The following is a 16,928-nucleotide window of genomic DNA, read 5'->3' on the forward strand; positions in this document are numbered from 1 at the left end:
AGCTTTTAAAAAGAACACAAGGTGCTAGAAAAATATTGAGAAGTCTCCCTGTACTCCTAGTTTCTCCTTAACTTAGTAAGAGTTATAACAAGTAAATAACTTCTGGAATAAATTCCTGTTTTAAAGTATGTTCTCTCCCATTACTTCTCACTAAGGAAAACAATATGTGCTACTAACCATCATGTGATACCACTTTGACCTTGAGGAAGTGAAGAAAATGTTGAAATTGGAATCAAAATAGAAGTATATTTATTTAGCAGCAACAGATCAAGGTCTCTTTCTGTGGGGACAAAAAGCAGCAGGAATATTAAAAAAGTATCCACCACCTTTATAAACTGAACACAGAAATATGACAATACCATTTAATACTTTACTCTTGCATTTACCAAGACTTCAACTAAAGTATAACCTCTCCCAAAAAAGATACTAGCCATCCCAGTATTAAGCTAATCACAAGGTTAGATCAGTGCTCTTGGGGAGGAAAACAAGGGGAAGGGATCATGAACAGGAGACGTGAAAATACTGTAAAAGCATGCTATTAAAAATCCCAAACCTGCAAACACAGAACTCTGTTCAGTGCCATCAATACTTTATTAAAAAAACAACCACTTTTCCCTCCTCTCCCAACATAAAGAAGTGAAGAGTTTTGATTTCTGTTTTTGAAAGCAGCTGAAGAAAGTGTGCCTCAAGAGTTACTGCGTGTATCAAGTTGACTCTTCCCTATTCTGTAGATGTTCATCAGAAAAATGGGAAGCCCTAAAAACCTGACTTTGGTCACGAATCCCATTGAACTCTGTTCCAGTGAGGAGAGAGTGCAGCTGAGACCAAGGGCTGGCACTCCCCCAACCATGCTGCAACGCAAATCCCACATGACCAAGTGTGTACATCACGTAAGGGCAGGCACACTTGAATAAAGCACACTGTGCTTTCCACAGGCCACGGAGAGGGAGGTGATGCAATCCCACAGCTTGGAAGCTGTCAGGAAAGGAAGAGGTTCCAGCTTTTAATGACCGCTGATACTGCATTATTTCATTGGTTTTTTTCTTTAACAGAAAGAAAGAGGTTTGGCACAATGTGTAGATAGATGTTTGATGTAAATCATGCTATTTACCCATCTTAGAGCAACTTGTTTGACAGCCAGGCTTTAAAGACAATCCTGTCGGAACGTGACTTACGATGCGTTTGATGCTCTGACACTTTCTGTAAGACCAGTGAGAGGGTGTCCTGTGTGCAAGGGTGGCTGGCACGCAGTGGCATCCTCCATGCCCCCACCCAACCTCACAGTCCAGGAACAGCAGCCGGGGTCCGTACCCTGCATTCAATGGCCCTCTATAAATTCCTCCCACTTTTAAGCCTCCAGTCTGGGGTACTTTTTGCAAAACTCCAGTGAACCATTCCACTTTGTCTCCTTGCTCCCACTACTTCTCCCTCTTCCCCGCACTGTGAAACAAACACACCAGTGCCCTGAGCATAATTACACGGTAGCAGGGCAATTCCTTTGCAGTGAGGGGTGCTTGGCTGCAGGAGCCACTGCAGCTTTTATTGCCTTCACAAACAAATTCTGCCTTTGGCCCTACAATAGGCAGACTGCTAGGGAGCAGAACAACAGGGGTAATGAAAAGCATTGGTTTTAAGGCAGTTTCATTCATTGCAAGAGTTCCTCTTACTCTTACTTACTGCACCAAACTTTGTAATGCTCCCATCCACTTTGATCGTAACAAAGTTTTAGAAATAGTTAATGTGCTATATATGGCAGAAGAACTCAAGTTATCAGACCAGCTTTATCACTTCCCTTGCGGGGCAAGTGTACCACCCATATCCCAAAAGCTTTAACAACCCAGGGGGGATCAATAAGAGCCAGGAGTAGAATCCAGACTCATCTTTGCCACCTCACAAAGCAAGTAGGGTACTCCTGCACTGCAGGCATTTGTAGCACATCTTTACAATTGCAAATCTATGAGCTCTCATCCTAGGGCAGGTTAGCTCTTTGTCCACTGGGTAGCTGAAAAATTATGCATGCAGTTAACCATCATCCTGCCAGAATAAATCTGTACTCGATGCTACTATAACAACTCATTTGTCAACAGTTCTCAATTCAACTCAAATAAAAACCAAAAACCTGCAAGATTCTCCCCTTCAAGCTAGTAGACCTGTTACATTTGCCACTAGTGGAGGTCTCCCAAGCCAGAGCCTGCCTGGCATTTATAGTCACTGGAAGCCATGTGAAATCCTTCCTAGCACTTCAAGCTTGATAGCAGCTCCATTCATTCACTTGAGAGGGTTCATTTAAAGCTCTTCCCCCAGACTCAAATTTGTCAGGCTTGAAACCCATTTACAGCTCTCAGCCTCTACTTCTGAAATCAATTTCAGACCTTAGCTGTCAAGAACGATGCTAGCGTGCAGTAGAAAACAGTGGAATACATGAACCATAGAATGGTTTGGGTTGGAAGGGACCTTAAATGCCATCTAGTTCCAACCCCCCTGCTGCAGGCAGGGACACCCTCCACTACACCACGTTGCCCAAAGTGCTCAAGGGTATGTCCTGCTGCCACTGCAGAAACAGACAACCACTATTTCACCTCTATTTTGTGGCTAACACAAGGCTAATTCTGGACACATACACTGTAGGCAATTACAGCAAGGATATTTTGGGCTGCCATTTCTCTTTTTACAAACAGAAACAGGTAGCTCCATGGATTGTTTTCTCATCTACACATGCACCGGTATTTAAGAAGTGCTCTGACCACCTCATGTGATTTAGAGCTGCAAAATAAAAACCTTGGTAAAGACTATTTTTTGTTTGGGTTTTAAAGAAAACATTCCTTCACACATGCAACTGAATTAGTTTAAGTTGTACTAATTCACAAATTAATCCCAGTTCCTGAACTCAGTTGAAAAACAGATACATCACTTAAATTTTCCAAATAATGGTTTGGCTTAAAGAACCTTTTCCCCTGTCAGTGTTAAGTCTGACAGGGATTGAAGAGATTACCCTGAAATCTCTCCTCCTGTGCACTACGGAAAGTGCATAAGCAGTCGGAAGAAACATGGTCAGCTGGAAAAAAAAGCAAACGGTGAGGCAGCTGAAAGCTATTTTCAGACCCCTCTGTACCTCAAGTGAGGTAGAATTTGAGGGTTTTACTTGGCCCCACATAGAAGCCTGCACATACTTATCTCTACATCTATCAACAAAAATAGCAAAAGCAATTATGGGAGGCTGTCACACTATGACCTTCAAAAGAAAGTGGCTCTAGAACATCAAGAAGAGGTAGTCCTACAAATATCTGAGCTCCTGCAAGGTGTGTACATGTTCTTAGCAACTCTGGGACACTGCTATACCCCACCACTTATTAGATCCTTGAATTTAAATGCAGGTGAGTAGAACGACATCTGTCTTAAAGCACATGAGACCTACAGCAATCAAAAGCACCATACAATATACACACTGAGCCACACAGCCCCACTAATTAACCAGTTTGGTTGTAATTCTGACCACGTGTTGCTTTAAAAAGCGTCTTCCAAAGTCCTAACTGTCAGCAACCGAGACCCTCACAGAGGAGGGTCACTCATCTCCTGGTGGGGAACACTGGGTTTTGCAATAGCTGTATCTACTAACACAGGATTCACATGGTCTGTAGTGAGCAACATCAACAGTCAAAGCACTTTCTAGCCTTACTCCATACCTAAAGACAGGAGGTACAGACTGTCACAGTCAATGAATTGTTGAGATATTTGCACCAAAAGCAATTTTTAAGGGAACCCAGACTTATATCTCTCAGCAGCTGCCTTATCCCACAAAGTGCTTGCTGGCAGTAGCTGGAAGGTAAGAGCCAGGTGCAAGGTCACACCTACACATTCAGTGAGCGCTGACCTCTCCACTTGCTGGGTTGTTTTTCCAATCCAGAAGTGGATGTATAGTGGCACATTGGTTCTTGTGAATCTCAACAATTACTGGACCAATTTTAAGATCTCTAGTCCCAAAGCAGTAGCTAAGCAAGTCGCAGGGACCTGGATTTCTAGCATCCACAAAGCTATAGCAAAACGCCTCCTGTACTAGAAGCATGTTTCTTGTGAATACTCAGTTTCTTGTTCCCAATACAGTGAGATCCCACCAGCACATACCTGTGGGCTCCTCACGAGCAATAGTGGTCTACAAAAAGTAGTGCTATAAAGGTCGCAAGTAAAGTTACTGCCTCACCTATTCTGATCTATGAGGTGCCATTCACATCTCCCCATAGCAGTTCCTGCAAGAGCCTGAATAAACACTTCTTCCAAATATCAACAGCTCTCCAGGACATGGCAGTTTGGAAAGGAGGATCTCAGCATGTGAAAAGTACACTCCTGTAAGGGAGCTGTTAAAAAGCTGATTCTGTCAGCCCAGGTAATTTCCTCCTTCAGTCCAGAGCAAACAGACCCATGACGACAAAACAAAGCTTTTTGAATACTACACCAGTTACAGCACCACAGGGTATGTGCCAGGCAGAATGCACCACTTGCCAGTCAGCCACACCAGCAGTGCAGCATGCAACCAGCACAGCCTGCAGTCCTGCACAGTGGCATGGGCACACAGCACACGCAGCCTGACACACGTCATGGTTTATTCCATCAACACACAGGGAAGCAAAGGCCTTGGCTGCTCTCAGATAAATAGGAGCTACACCTCCGACTTACTGATCAGAGTCCAAGCAGTGCAGAACATTAAGAACAACACTTAATCCCACTAAGCAAAGGATAAAACAGTGTCCTTCCATCCCACAGTTACTGTCACAGGTTCTTTGCAACAGCAACATCATACAAATCCCTTAGGCAAGGTGCAAACCTTAAGTCCCTCTGCTACTTCTAATACCCACAGCTGTGTTCCTCCCTGCACAGCACAGCCTCAAGCTTTCCTTTACCATCCTTCCAGATGCGAAAGTTTTGGTCAGTGACATGCAAGAATCCCTGACAGCCTGCTTCCCTCCTCCTTGGTGTACTCCATACAGTACTGTAACAACTCAGCTACTACTGATACCTTAAGGGAGGCCACCTCAGGTTACACTTAATATTAAGTAGGACCTATTCAGGGTACAGAATGAAGCCTTCAGTTTGATCTGACATGCAGCTAGTCTTATGAATGGAGTATAAAGTAAAGCAGGCTTTCAAGTTGCATCACAGATAATCCAAATTGCAAAAGGAAAAGTAAAGAAGAAATGAATATGCCATGTGCTCTCTTGATGAAGTTGAGCCTACAAACTACACCAATATGAGGGCAGAGCCTGAACTAGCTTCAAGTTTGCTGTTCTATTAAAAAAATAAATAAATCACAATTCCTTTTACAAGAGGGTGGTGCCTAAAAGAAAGGTGGAAAATTTCGGGAAAGAGAAGTGCCTACTGTTAGTTTCACTGCATGCTATGGTAAAGTGTCATATGGTTTAGTCTCCAGAAACAAAAGTCACATCCATCATTACTCAACAGCATTATTCCACAATTATACACACTGAGCAACGACCCATAACATGCACAAATTACCTCAACATCCTAGTGAGCAGGTCAGTGTGTCCTGTACAGCAACTAGCACAAAGGCTTCTCTCTCCTTCCGTTCTTGCTATTAAGACTTTTTGTATCCAAACAATTATTGAATTGATTAATATCAATGACACTTGTATATGAAAACTCCAACATATCTGCACAATTGTATAACTATCTAAAATAAAAACTTTTTCAACTCAATAGCTGACAGTCTGTCTGCTAGGTAGGTACGCTTGAGGATCGGACATGAAACAGCCAGTGTACTCGATCAATACCTCTGTGCAGGCTGAGATACTTCAGGGATGGGTATGTCCCAGCTAAGTAGGATTCTTCCAAGAATTTAATCTCATGAAGCACTCTAATTTCAAACATTTGGCCTTTACAGAGCTGCTGCCAACCATGTTCACTGGTGCTTTATTAGACTTAAGGCAGACAGAGGGGGAAACAAGCCCAAGTTCATAACCTACAATGTGTCACTAGACTACCATTCACAGAAGAATGATTTTTTTGACAAACCCATACAAAACAGGTTACCAAGAAGTATCTTAACATTTTCTCCTTATAGTCAGCTAGTTGTGCAACTACATTACAGTTTTATGTGCTTACCTCTAAGCACAAAACTTTAAAGAGTTCCTGTAGTCTGAAAGAGATGGACTTAAAATAGACCATTTGAGTAACATTAATTCACCCATGAGCTGCCAGGGCTGCACGGTTGCCACAACTTTGTTCATGGAGAAGGAGCAGCACGAAACCTGGCAGAATTCCCCTGTAGTACCAAGCTCTCATAGGACCCTGATACTCCCCCTAGGAATGGGGTGGGCTCCAAAGCAACCCTCTATGGTCCCACAATCCTGACAACTGGAGCAACTTGAGCTTTCTGTCGTGCTATGGTACTGCAAAACTGCTGCCTTTAAGTGAAGCCAACTAAGCACTTCAGCGTTTGACCTTTTAAGTGTATTAAACTGCATGTACATTTTTACACAGCAGCTTCCAACTGTGATCTCCTCAGTGACCAATACTGCAACTAGCCATTGCAAACGAATTTAATAAAAAACAATACAATGAAGGAGACAGGTTTTGGCACCTAAAATGGATTGCTTTGCTTTCTATTGTAAAGAAATGGGAAAAGAATGAGGATTTACATTTTCAAAATAAAAAAATGACTTCTCAGAATAAACTTCCTGGATAGTTTTCCTTCACTATGTTTTCATTGTCCTAACACTGAAGATTTGTTCCTGTCCTATTGAATGGCAGAGTAAGAAAAGTGAAAAGAAATAAGACAAATGCTGGCAGTTCTGGTTATGAAATTGCAGCATGTACTTTGTGAAACAGTGTATTCCATTTCATGCAGAGAGACACAAGGTTGGTAAAATGAGGCCTCCATGGTTCAAATTCAAGCTTAGCATAAGGTATAATTTCCAAGAAGCCAAAAGAAATAGTGTCTGTTTAATTATGGATGATTATAACCCCAGCCAACCACAACAGATTTACTGTAAACTAGATTTGCATCATATGCCAAAACTTCAATCATGGTTAAACCCCCTCAAATCTGTATCATCATTTACAGCATAGCAATTGCACATCTGCAAAGAGACAAGCAATAACAGAAGCCAAACTCAAGGCAGAATCTGATGTTATGGGTATTACAAAGATAATCTTTGGAAAGGAGGATGTTGTGGTAAATTTTGTCTATTAAAATTAACCTAATCCAGTAAGACATTAGGGCTTGTGACACAGCCATTCACGCCCACCTCAAGCCTTTGTTACTTAACAGGAAAATTTCCCAATACTGGAAATGTATTGCTACAGTGTCTGGAGAGCTTCTCTTAGAGACACACATGGCTACATTGCTGGAAGTGAGAAAGTGCCTACTCCTAATTGCTTATTCTTGATGATATTCTTCGCAGAATTTCAAGGATACCGGATACCATACATGTTTCTCTACTTTTTAAAATAAAATTTCCTTAAAGACAAAAGTAATAAATCAAACAACATATAGAAGCAACCAAAACCTCAGATGGGTGATTTTTGGGAAGAGAGGGGTCAGCAATCTAACACCACAAATTTTTTTCTCCAGTATCACATATAACACACTACTAAAACATTACTGACCTCTGCAGATACTACAAGCCTGCTCATTGTGTTTAAAAACCAATTTCTTATGCTGTATACATATAAAAGATACTGTGCCTAGCACAGAAGGTATTTGCAGAAACATCAGCCACCAGCAACAGGATTCTTCTTTCATGTTAAATTTTGAAAGCTTTAATTAAAGCTGGGCTATAGGAAGTGAAGTGAACAAACAATGGTCTGAAAAGCAGCTGAAAGTACACATTCTTCACCCATTTAATTAACTCTGGTATTTCAAAATGCAGAGCTGCTATAAATTATTTTGATTACAATTATGAGGAGAAACAAAACATAACTCCCACCACAGTACTGTCTCAGCAATGCTCTACCTCAATCTTCTGCTATTTATTGTTTATTTCAGTATGTATTACTCTTCAATATGACCAAAACCCATTGTGTTTGCACACTGCTGATCAGCTGAAACAGTATTTGCTGTCATTTCAGCCACAGCCAACTGAATGGAAAAACTCACCTTGCTTTACCCATTTTGGTCTATTGCCATTGCTATCCATAGTGTCCCGAATACTACAAAATCCTCTCCATGCATTCAGGTTTTATAGAAGCAAAGAAAGCTTGCAACCGTATATTAAAACATGTCAGAGGGACAGTTCCCACTCGCAGGTTACACCCAGGAGGGCACTGCTGGGAACAAGCAGGCAGCAGCCACAGCTCCAGGCAATTCGACAACCAGTCACTGCACCTGAGGCCAAAGGCACCATCCTGCCTCCTTCAACACAGACCCAGTGCCACAAGCACACAGATGAGGAAGGGGTCCTGTGCGTCCCACAGGGGCTGCTCCAGTACTGGGCAGCAGGGGCAAGCGCCCAGCTGTGACCCCTCCATTCAGCAGCAGAAAAATCCAATCCATCAGCTGGTTCCTCCTACAAAACTGCACCCCCAGCACGGCTGAAGGGCAGGACCCACAGTGTGCTGTGGAGTTAGCCTGTGCCCTACACCCAAGCCTTCGAAGCTTGTGCTGGTCTCATTTTGCCGCAGTTTGAATTACAACCACATTGCTTCCTTCGAGGCTGCTATATCACTTTCCAGAGTCCCCACTTTTGTTCAGGCTCTGTTGTGACAAAGAAAATGCTATACCCATGCAATTACAGAACAGAGACGGCACACCAATGTGTTTGACCCCTAATCAAGTACACAGGGAGGGCGATAACTGTGCAGTGAGAAGCAGTATGGCTTGTTCTCATGCTGCTGTTTCACCAGGTCAGGGCTGGGGAGAAAGCAGCGGCACACCTTTGCCACCGGCCCAGGCCCCCTGGACATCATTACTTGCCTCCTGAGGAAGCAGGGCTGCTGCCTACACAGCTATGAGACACAGGCGTTTCTGCAAGTTATTCAGTACATGTTTGTTGCCAGGTTGTTTTCACATTAGTAAGAGTCGGTCTTGAGGCAGTGTCCCATAGTGCAACTGAATTATCCCAAGAGTTCTCTGAAGGGAGAATTTTCCTTCACTCTGTTTTCCAGCATCTCTGTCCACCCAAAAGCCCCTCAGAGCCTTCACCACCCCCACCATCACCATCCTTTCCTCCCTAATGAGCGCTGGGGCTGGTGCGCTGTGGCACAGGAGGAGGACATCCAACAGCATCGGGCTGCCGCATGAGCTCCACCCGTGACAACCCAACCCCTTGGCGGGGGAAGCACAAGGCTCCTTACTCAGCAGCAACAAGCATTGGCCATGAACATTACCAGTAATTTCCAGTTTTTCAAATGGAGATCCAGAAATGCTCCCTAACAACCCTGGGAGTGACTGTTCTGGCTGCCAAGTCCCATCACCTGCTGGCAGAGCTAAAGGAGTGTCTCTGTTAGAAAACTACTAATGGCAGGAACCCGTAGGAAAATAAATACAAGGAAGAAGAGGAGGTTACTCATAGCAGATGCTAATTTAAGTCATTTATTGTAAAAACTTCACATTTCCTTATGAAATATCAAGGGAGATGCTTCAAACAAACTTTGAATTCAAAGTGACAAGTAGCCCTGGGAAGGGTGAAAAAAGACAGGAAGATAAATTAGTAATAGTAAAAGAGAAAATGCTGGATTTGGAGACTAATTGTTATTCCTGTCTTGTCAGAAGCCAGCAAGTAGATGAGTTGCAACAAACCAAGGAGGAACCTTGAGCAAAATCAAAGCTTGACTGAGGGGATTCGTGGAAAGGTGGAGTTGACCTAATGTCTCCACAAGCGAGGCAGAGACCTGTTCCCTTCCTGCTCTCAAGTGTGCAACTGCACCCCATCCCCTTCCTCTTGACAGCACTGATTCTCCACTGACCCCTTGATCAGACCAATCAGCTCACCAAACCTCCAGCAAACTCAGCAAAAGGGCTACAAATTTCCTGCCAGTGTAGCAAGCTGACTCAGCTGACCAAAAACGATCTCTCGCAACTGCGCAATGGAGGCAGCAGGAGTGTGCGAAGCAGGACAGTCCTTTCTGGCAGCAGTAGGACGCTTGCCATCTTAAATATGTGAATGGGGAACCACTCTGCAGTGGAAAGAGGAAGAAAGCAATGGAAGCAATGTTTGCTACATCAGATGGGACAGTGTAGAGAATAGGAAGTGGTTGATTTTTATAACAATGCCCCTAGGACAAGATCACTGGCAGCTAGCTGCTCCGTGACTGCTAAATAGGTAGCTGTCGGTGCCACACAGTGATGGCAGTGGGAATGGTGTAGAAACAAAGCCCAGGGCACTGTTCTATGGTTGATTCCTGACTGAAGTACGCTGGGTTAGACCATTCTAGAGATCCTATGGTTTATCATTACACTGATGTTTCCCAGCTCACACTATTAGTCAAAGTTCAAGTTTCAGAAATTCCTAGGAAAGTCATCCAACTAAAGTATAGGACTAAAAACACCATCAGCAACAAATGCAGAGCAGAAGCAAGATACTTACCAGTGGTGCCCAGGGCTATAAATTGAGTACCAAAGGAAAATTCTGACCAGACTGAATGTAAAATATGCTTTTACATATGATAACAGCAGCTATTCAAGCCACTTCAAAAGCATGAGGACATTGCACCTTGTTTCCTTGCTTAGTGATTATGAAAATATTGTTGAATATTTGTTTCGAGAAGTGTACATTGCACGGTACATTTGCACAAAGGTGATAAAAATCCCTGTGCGCTTGCAGATCAGTGCTTCATCACAGGCTGTCACTTCGAGAGAGGAGTACCAATGGGTTAGAGGAACTAAAAGGAAGAGCAGAGACCAGATAATCTTATTGCCCTGCCTGCACTTACCACTGAAAGACACATGATATGGATCATTAACTCAGTAAGAGCCCAAGTGATTTTCTGCCATCTTAGCAAACTGAGTCACTCCACAAGCACTAGCACGACCACACAGCCAGGAACGGAAGACTTTCCCCGGTTAGTCACATAAGCCTGACTCAGCTTCTCACAGCCTTTGGTTTAGTACCCAGCCCCTACTTTCATTGAAGATGGTCACCACAACTCTGAGGAGATTGTCTTGGTTATTTCTAAATCCTTCTTTGGATTAAACTTTTCACATTGGCCATTAGATCCTCATACTAAATGTTATAGAATTCCAACATTAAGTTAATCAAGTAATTCCAGATGTTGAATTAAAAGTTACAATGCTCAATAACACAACAGGCCTGAACTTCTGTATTTAAAGGCCAGGTATAAGTGTGCTTTCATTTACTTACCTTTTTGCTTCTTCTAAGTGGCACAGATACTCATAAGCAATGTTCTGACGCCTCCTCTCATCCATTTCCTCTGCTGAAAGCCTTTCATCATCCACAATAGCTGCAAGCAGAAATCCACACCAAGTTACACGAGAATCAGGGGTGATTCTTAGAGCAATTTTACCAAGAACCTAGACAAATTACTGCAGAAGAGAAATTAGAACAGTCGTCCCTCCTCCTCAAAAGAGGCCTTTTATAGCATGGTGCACAAAGATATTTAGATCACCTAAATATCTTTGTGCACACTGTTCTGTGTACAGTGAATTCTTCAAGTTTCACTTGTTCAAAGCCAAGTGTGTACTGCTCTTTGTCCATTGCCTGGTTTGAGGGCAGGATGGAGCACTCAAGTACATGGGGCTGAGGCTGGAAGCCCGCAGAGTTTCAGCTTACACATCCTCAGAGGAGTGTGAGGACTCCCATGTGAAAGCTCAAAGCAAGCAGTGGATAGAGCAACCCTGTGCCAAGTAGACCCTCAGCAGTAGAGAAGACAACAGTGCACTGCAAATGTATCTCAAGGGCAACTTGAGAACAACCTGCAGTTTCAGGAACCTGTGAGACTACAGCAGGCCAAGTTGCCTCCTACTGATGGGGGTGATGAGGGCTCTAATCAAATGAACAAGCTGCGGTATTCACATCCCTGCTTACTGCTGCAACCACATCACCTCCCATAAAAGCGCTCTCCCAGCCTATTAAAGATGACTGCGCACATCTCCAGCTGCAAACAACCCTGATTATTAACAACTTCTACCCCGTGACTGGTCTTTCTCTCTTTGCAGGGTACACAGGGCCTTTTTGAGCAAATCTGCAATTCTTCCAAATGGTTCTAGCGATGAATCTGAAGGATCATACAGTAACGTTAATTGCTGGCTGAATTTCAATCACAGCACGTGAGGCTTTTGGAAACAACCTTTAGCACAAACCAGTTACCAAAGTGACACCCTATTGCACTAGTGGCTGCCAAAAGAGCTGGCCCTGCCCTCCCCAGAGTTTCTCAGCCACATATTCCTGTCACCTCTCGTGTCAGAGATGGAAATCCTGCGGCTGTGTTGGTGAACCAGAACAAGGGACAACCCTTACGAGATCCTGTGGCTGTGTTGGTGAACCAGAACAAGGGACAGCCCTTACGAGAGTGCGACAGCTACAAAGAGACCCACTTTAGGAAGATCAGGTCCCTGATCTGAGCCTCTGTGCACCTGCGGGCACGCTGGTGCAGGCACAAGGGAGGGGACGGAAACACAGGGCTGGGCCAGCTGCTTTCTGCAGCAGCCTACAAGCCAGTTAGCTGAGAACATCAAGACACATCCTCAGTAAAAAAAAAAACAACCACGGGCCCCTTGCCTTCTCAAACACTGAGATGTTTTGTTAGCTCGACTGCCACACAGACTGTACATGCTACAAGCAAGTTTTCAGTGTTTTCCTGACACAGCTGCCTCATGTAGTGGGTAAACACCTTCCGGTAGCTGATACAAGCAACTCAAGTGACAGATACTAAAATAAAGCAAGAAGCTTGGGCTTTATGAGTACGTACATACATTGAAGGCTGTACCTCAAAAAAACCAACACAGAAATTATCCCACATACATTTACTGAGAACACAAAAGAAATGATACTACTCGACCATGTTTTGGGCTGATGCTACCACACATTTTTTAATGTATCATATAGCTGCTTTAAGCTTTGTAGTTTCAGTTTTAATCACCACAAGCATTGATATCTCTCATTTTCCTTTGCTTTTAAGATGGCTCCTCTTAATTACCCAGAAGTTTCATACACCGATAAAACAAGTATGTGTCTTGCTCCAAGTCCTTTTTAAGTCTGGTAGCTCCCATAAGTGTGACTCACTGAGTTCTCAGATACTGTAATCAGGTCATCACTTGCTATGAACCAAAACATTTGCTTGGAGGCAAACATGAGATGCAGATGTTCGCCAGCCTGGCAAACTAGCTATGGAGGCTGCTCCTACCCACACCACCATCAGCACACCCAGGACAGATTGCTCCCACTCTCTGACACAGGTCTTCTGCTGTGGAGGGGTCCTGGTGCCCCATAGCAAGGGAGAAGCATAGATGAGCAACTGTGCTGAAATTCAATATATCACTTCATTACTTGTGACATTAAGCTCCAGGGCCACTTCTCAAACGTCATGTCTCCCTCAGCTATGAAAGCCCCAAAGATGTAGACAAGTGCCATCAGAGGAGCCCAGATGACCATCCTAGTGGGCTGTGGCCCCATCAGCCAGGATGAGACAGCCAAGACCAGATCAAGTCTTCATCCCCCCATGACACAGCTCCCATGACCTGCTCCTCTTAGCTCACTAAACAGCCTTTTACTCCTGCCCTCCAAACATAACTCACCACAGCTGTAAGCAAAGCAGCAAAAGAGGCAGCCTGTCTGAAAGTAGGAGTTAGAAAACCACTCTACCCATTTGATAAGTATCAATCTAGGAGTTTACCTGGATAACACTAATGCTTTACAATCTAGTCCTGGATCTACACATCCACAGGTCCCCCCCATGTGCAACAAGGACATCCCAGATCAAGCAGCCCTGGCGAGCCTCAAATCCCTCATTAAAATTATTTGCAAAGATTGATTCAAAGAGTAGATGAAGGCATTGACAGATATCATGAGACTGTAGTAATTGTTCTGCTTAGGAAACCCTCCAGTAATAAGGGAAAAGGGCAAGGGGCAAGAACAAGTAATTTGTAGGCACTGAAAAGTGGAAACATCCTTTCTAGAAGAGATACTGTATCAGCAGCTCACAGGTAGGAAATAAGAATTCTTTCCTGCCAGGGCCTAAGCAGCTCTTTCTGGGCTGAATATCTGAGCACCAAAAAGGCAGAACATAAGGAGTGCCAACACCTACAGTGCTGATGTTGGGAGTAGTCTCTTGCAACACTGGCTTCTGATAAGACTGATTACACGCTTTTCCCCTCCAGCACGTACCGGCTTCAAAGCAACAGCGCTATCACATCAAATAAGTGGTTACAGACACTTTTAGAAACAATAGTGACAACCTGTAGGATAGACGTGGCCCCGAGACTGAGCTGCAGAGGAAACTACTTTGAAGACTTGGGCCCTTGAAGTCTAGTCTAATATATTCCAGCAAAGGCTTCAGTCTATGATTAGAGCCCTGCATATAGCTTTCCATAACCTCACACAAACACCCTATGAATGCATCCATCAATCCAGTCACACCAAGTTCAACACACAAATGAGCTTGGTTTGAAGACAGAAATCCATCTTTCTGCCTAACAGGGTAAGTATTAGTCAGAAGACTGGGAATATTGATGAAAGAATAAACACATTTCTCATTTCTACTGTATCGGTAACTTCTTGACAGCACTCAACTCACAAGGGAAAAGCGTGCTGCAATAAGGGATGTTACGGGCAGAATAAGCAGGGCTGGGCTTCACCTGAAGACCTCCAGCCCACTTGGTAAGGCCAAGCAGGATGCAGGCAGACACAATGTTGCAGCTGAAAAGATCCGAATACCACAGAACAAGGCACATGCACACTACATAAAAGCTATACAGTGGAAAAAAGGCATCTAAAATAGCACCTTGTGAGTCAATTTATCAATTTTGTGATTTGGAATAAAGAGGAAAAAATATCAAATATTCCCTCAAAGAGTTAGGAGTACGTCTGGACTACTGACAAGAACTAATAAAAACACCAGTGTAGCTAGCCTAAAAGCTCTCCATTTCAATTCATTTTAGATGTTGCCACCCTGTTGACTAATACATACAAAGCACATGTGCTAAGACACCAAGTTCCCTCATTATAGATATTTCTTCATGGAAAAACGCTAAAGGAAGAGCAACATGCAGTGCTAAAGCTTAAATCACTGCACCTAATTTTGAACAAGCATGAGAACAGACTGGCACTCAGTATGATGCACGGATTATCTAAGTAAATTCTTCATGCAACTGATTCAATAGAAATAAAGTCATGTTCTATTAGAAGCTTCCTACATATTCTCATTCCATATATTTCTCACAAAAATAAGTCTTTCTACCAGCGAGCGTTCAGAGATTGAGAGACTTCGGCATCTTCCATCAGCTGATATTGCACTTACATCCACCCTCGTCTTAGTTTGAAACATTTGTCCTATGTACCGCCATCATGGAATAAGCAGAAGAACAGGCAAGGCAGCAGCTAGGACTAGTGGATGTTTGAGGTTTGGTTACGGATTGCAAAAAAACTGCACCCTGATCCAAGACAGCTACTCCAGTTGTTGACAAATACTTGGAGCTCTGTCAGCTGCTGACTGCAGAGCTGCCAACGCAACCCAAGGTGCTCCATGCACCTACAGTCAACGTGGCACAAGCATCTTTTACTGAGTCTGACTCAGCATTAGCAGAAAACATAAAAGCATTTCAACCTTCTGAATTTGAGTAAGTGCTCAGAAATAGGGCCACCACTTCTGAACCTGCAATATAATTACTGAAACTAGTAATTAGCCCAAGTGTGCAAAGGCCACTGGAGTCACTTACTAACAGTGACTGGAAAGAGATGCAAAACTTCAGGTTCACATAAGATACACTCAGTTTACACAAGAATTTAAGAACCAGTCCTGGCTGTGTAAATGTTGCCCAAGTTCAGAGTTAACCCTCTTATCGCAACCGTAGCAAGGATTTTGGAGGTCCCAGGTGCAAAGAGTTAAGCCACATCAACACTGCGCTTACCAGATCTCTCCCATTAGTATGTTTATACTTGAGATGACATTAAATAAGAGGTCTTTTACAGGTCTAATTTGCAACAGTTTTGAAGTGAGCCCATGGATTATATTTTTAAATTAAGCTAAACTTGAAACTTCTATAATACATAACCAGAGACCATGCAAGGAAAAGTAACATGTGCTTTAATTTCTGGAACATTTACAAGGCATAATTCTAAGTTATTCGGGGATAACAATTCCCCAAACAGACAGTTTTTATTATCTTAAACCAAGGCTGGAAAAAACCCCTGCAAAACCTACAGCAGCATTTAAGGTTTCCTGGTCATTCATTCTCACTCAGACATAGGACTAACTGCAGTAGTTCCAGAACAGCACGTGGCTTCTTCTAGCAGGCAGACCCTTTAATAAGGTGTTTGCCACAGATGTACCAAAAGACTTCTTATTTCTCAGGGCCAATCCTGCTCAATTTCCTGCAACCAAAGACTTTTTCCCATGGAAAGTGAGACGTGAGCAAGGAGGAGGGCAGCTTTTGGCACAACAACAGGGCAGCTCAATACACAGGATGTAACAGAGGATGGCGAGGACAAAATCCTCTTATAGTGACAGAAAATAATTCATAAAATCAGGATTGAGATAGAAGAGATGCATGAGCAAATGCTGTAAAATACTGGAATAAAAGTTGTTCACCACAGTATTTATATTAAACATTAGCTAAACCCCGTTTGGCAGTCCTAGCTGTGTGCTATCCTGGCCATGCGGTAGGCAAGGCAAAGCAGTGCTCCAGTCCACTGGTGAGACATTCTTCAAATTCAGCATATCCCCCTCACACCTTCTTGCTTCCTCCACCCAAGCTCATCTGCAGACTTTGCTGGCCATATCCAGCCCTGGTAAAATCTGAG

General features: G+C 43.4%; 1 protein-coding gene across 7 annotated transcripts in view; it reads right to left on the reverse strand.

Annotated features, from left to right (window-relative positions):
- IQGAP2 (IQ motif containing GTPase activating protein 2) overlaps positions 1-16,928 on the reverse strand; it is a 127,059-nt gene that overhangs the window by 94,173 nt on the left and 15,958 nt on the right. For 6 of the 7 annotated variants that reach the window (XM_054811094.1, XM_054811088.1, XM_054811091.1 and 3 more), the window contains exon 2: positions 11,313-11,412. The exons of the other annotated variant lie outside the window; for it this stretch is intronic. In XM_054811094.1, coding sequence (XP_054667069.1) covers positions 11,313-11,412 — 100 coding nt within the window. The remainder of the gene's footprint in view (positions 1-11,312; positions 11,413-16,928) is intronic. 7 annotated transcript variants of the gene reach the window in all.

This window comes from Grus americana, chromosome Z (genome assembly GCF_028858705.1).
Source record: "Grus americana isolate bGruAme1 chromosome Z, bGruAme1.mat, whole genome shotgun sequence".
In the NCBI taxonomy this organism is placed as follows: Eukaryota; Metazoa; Chordata; class Aves; order Gruiformes; family Gruidae; genus Grus; species Grus americana.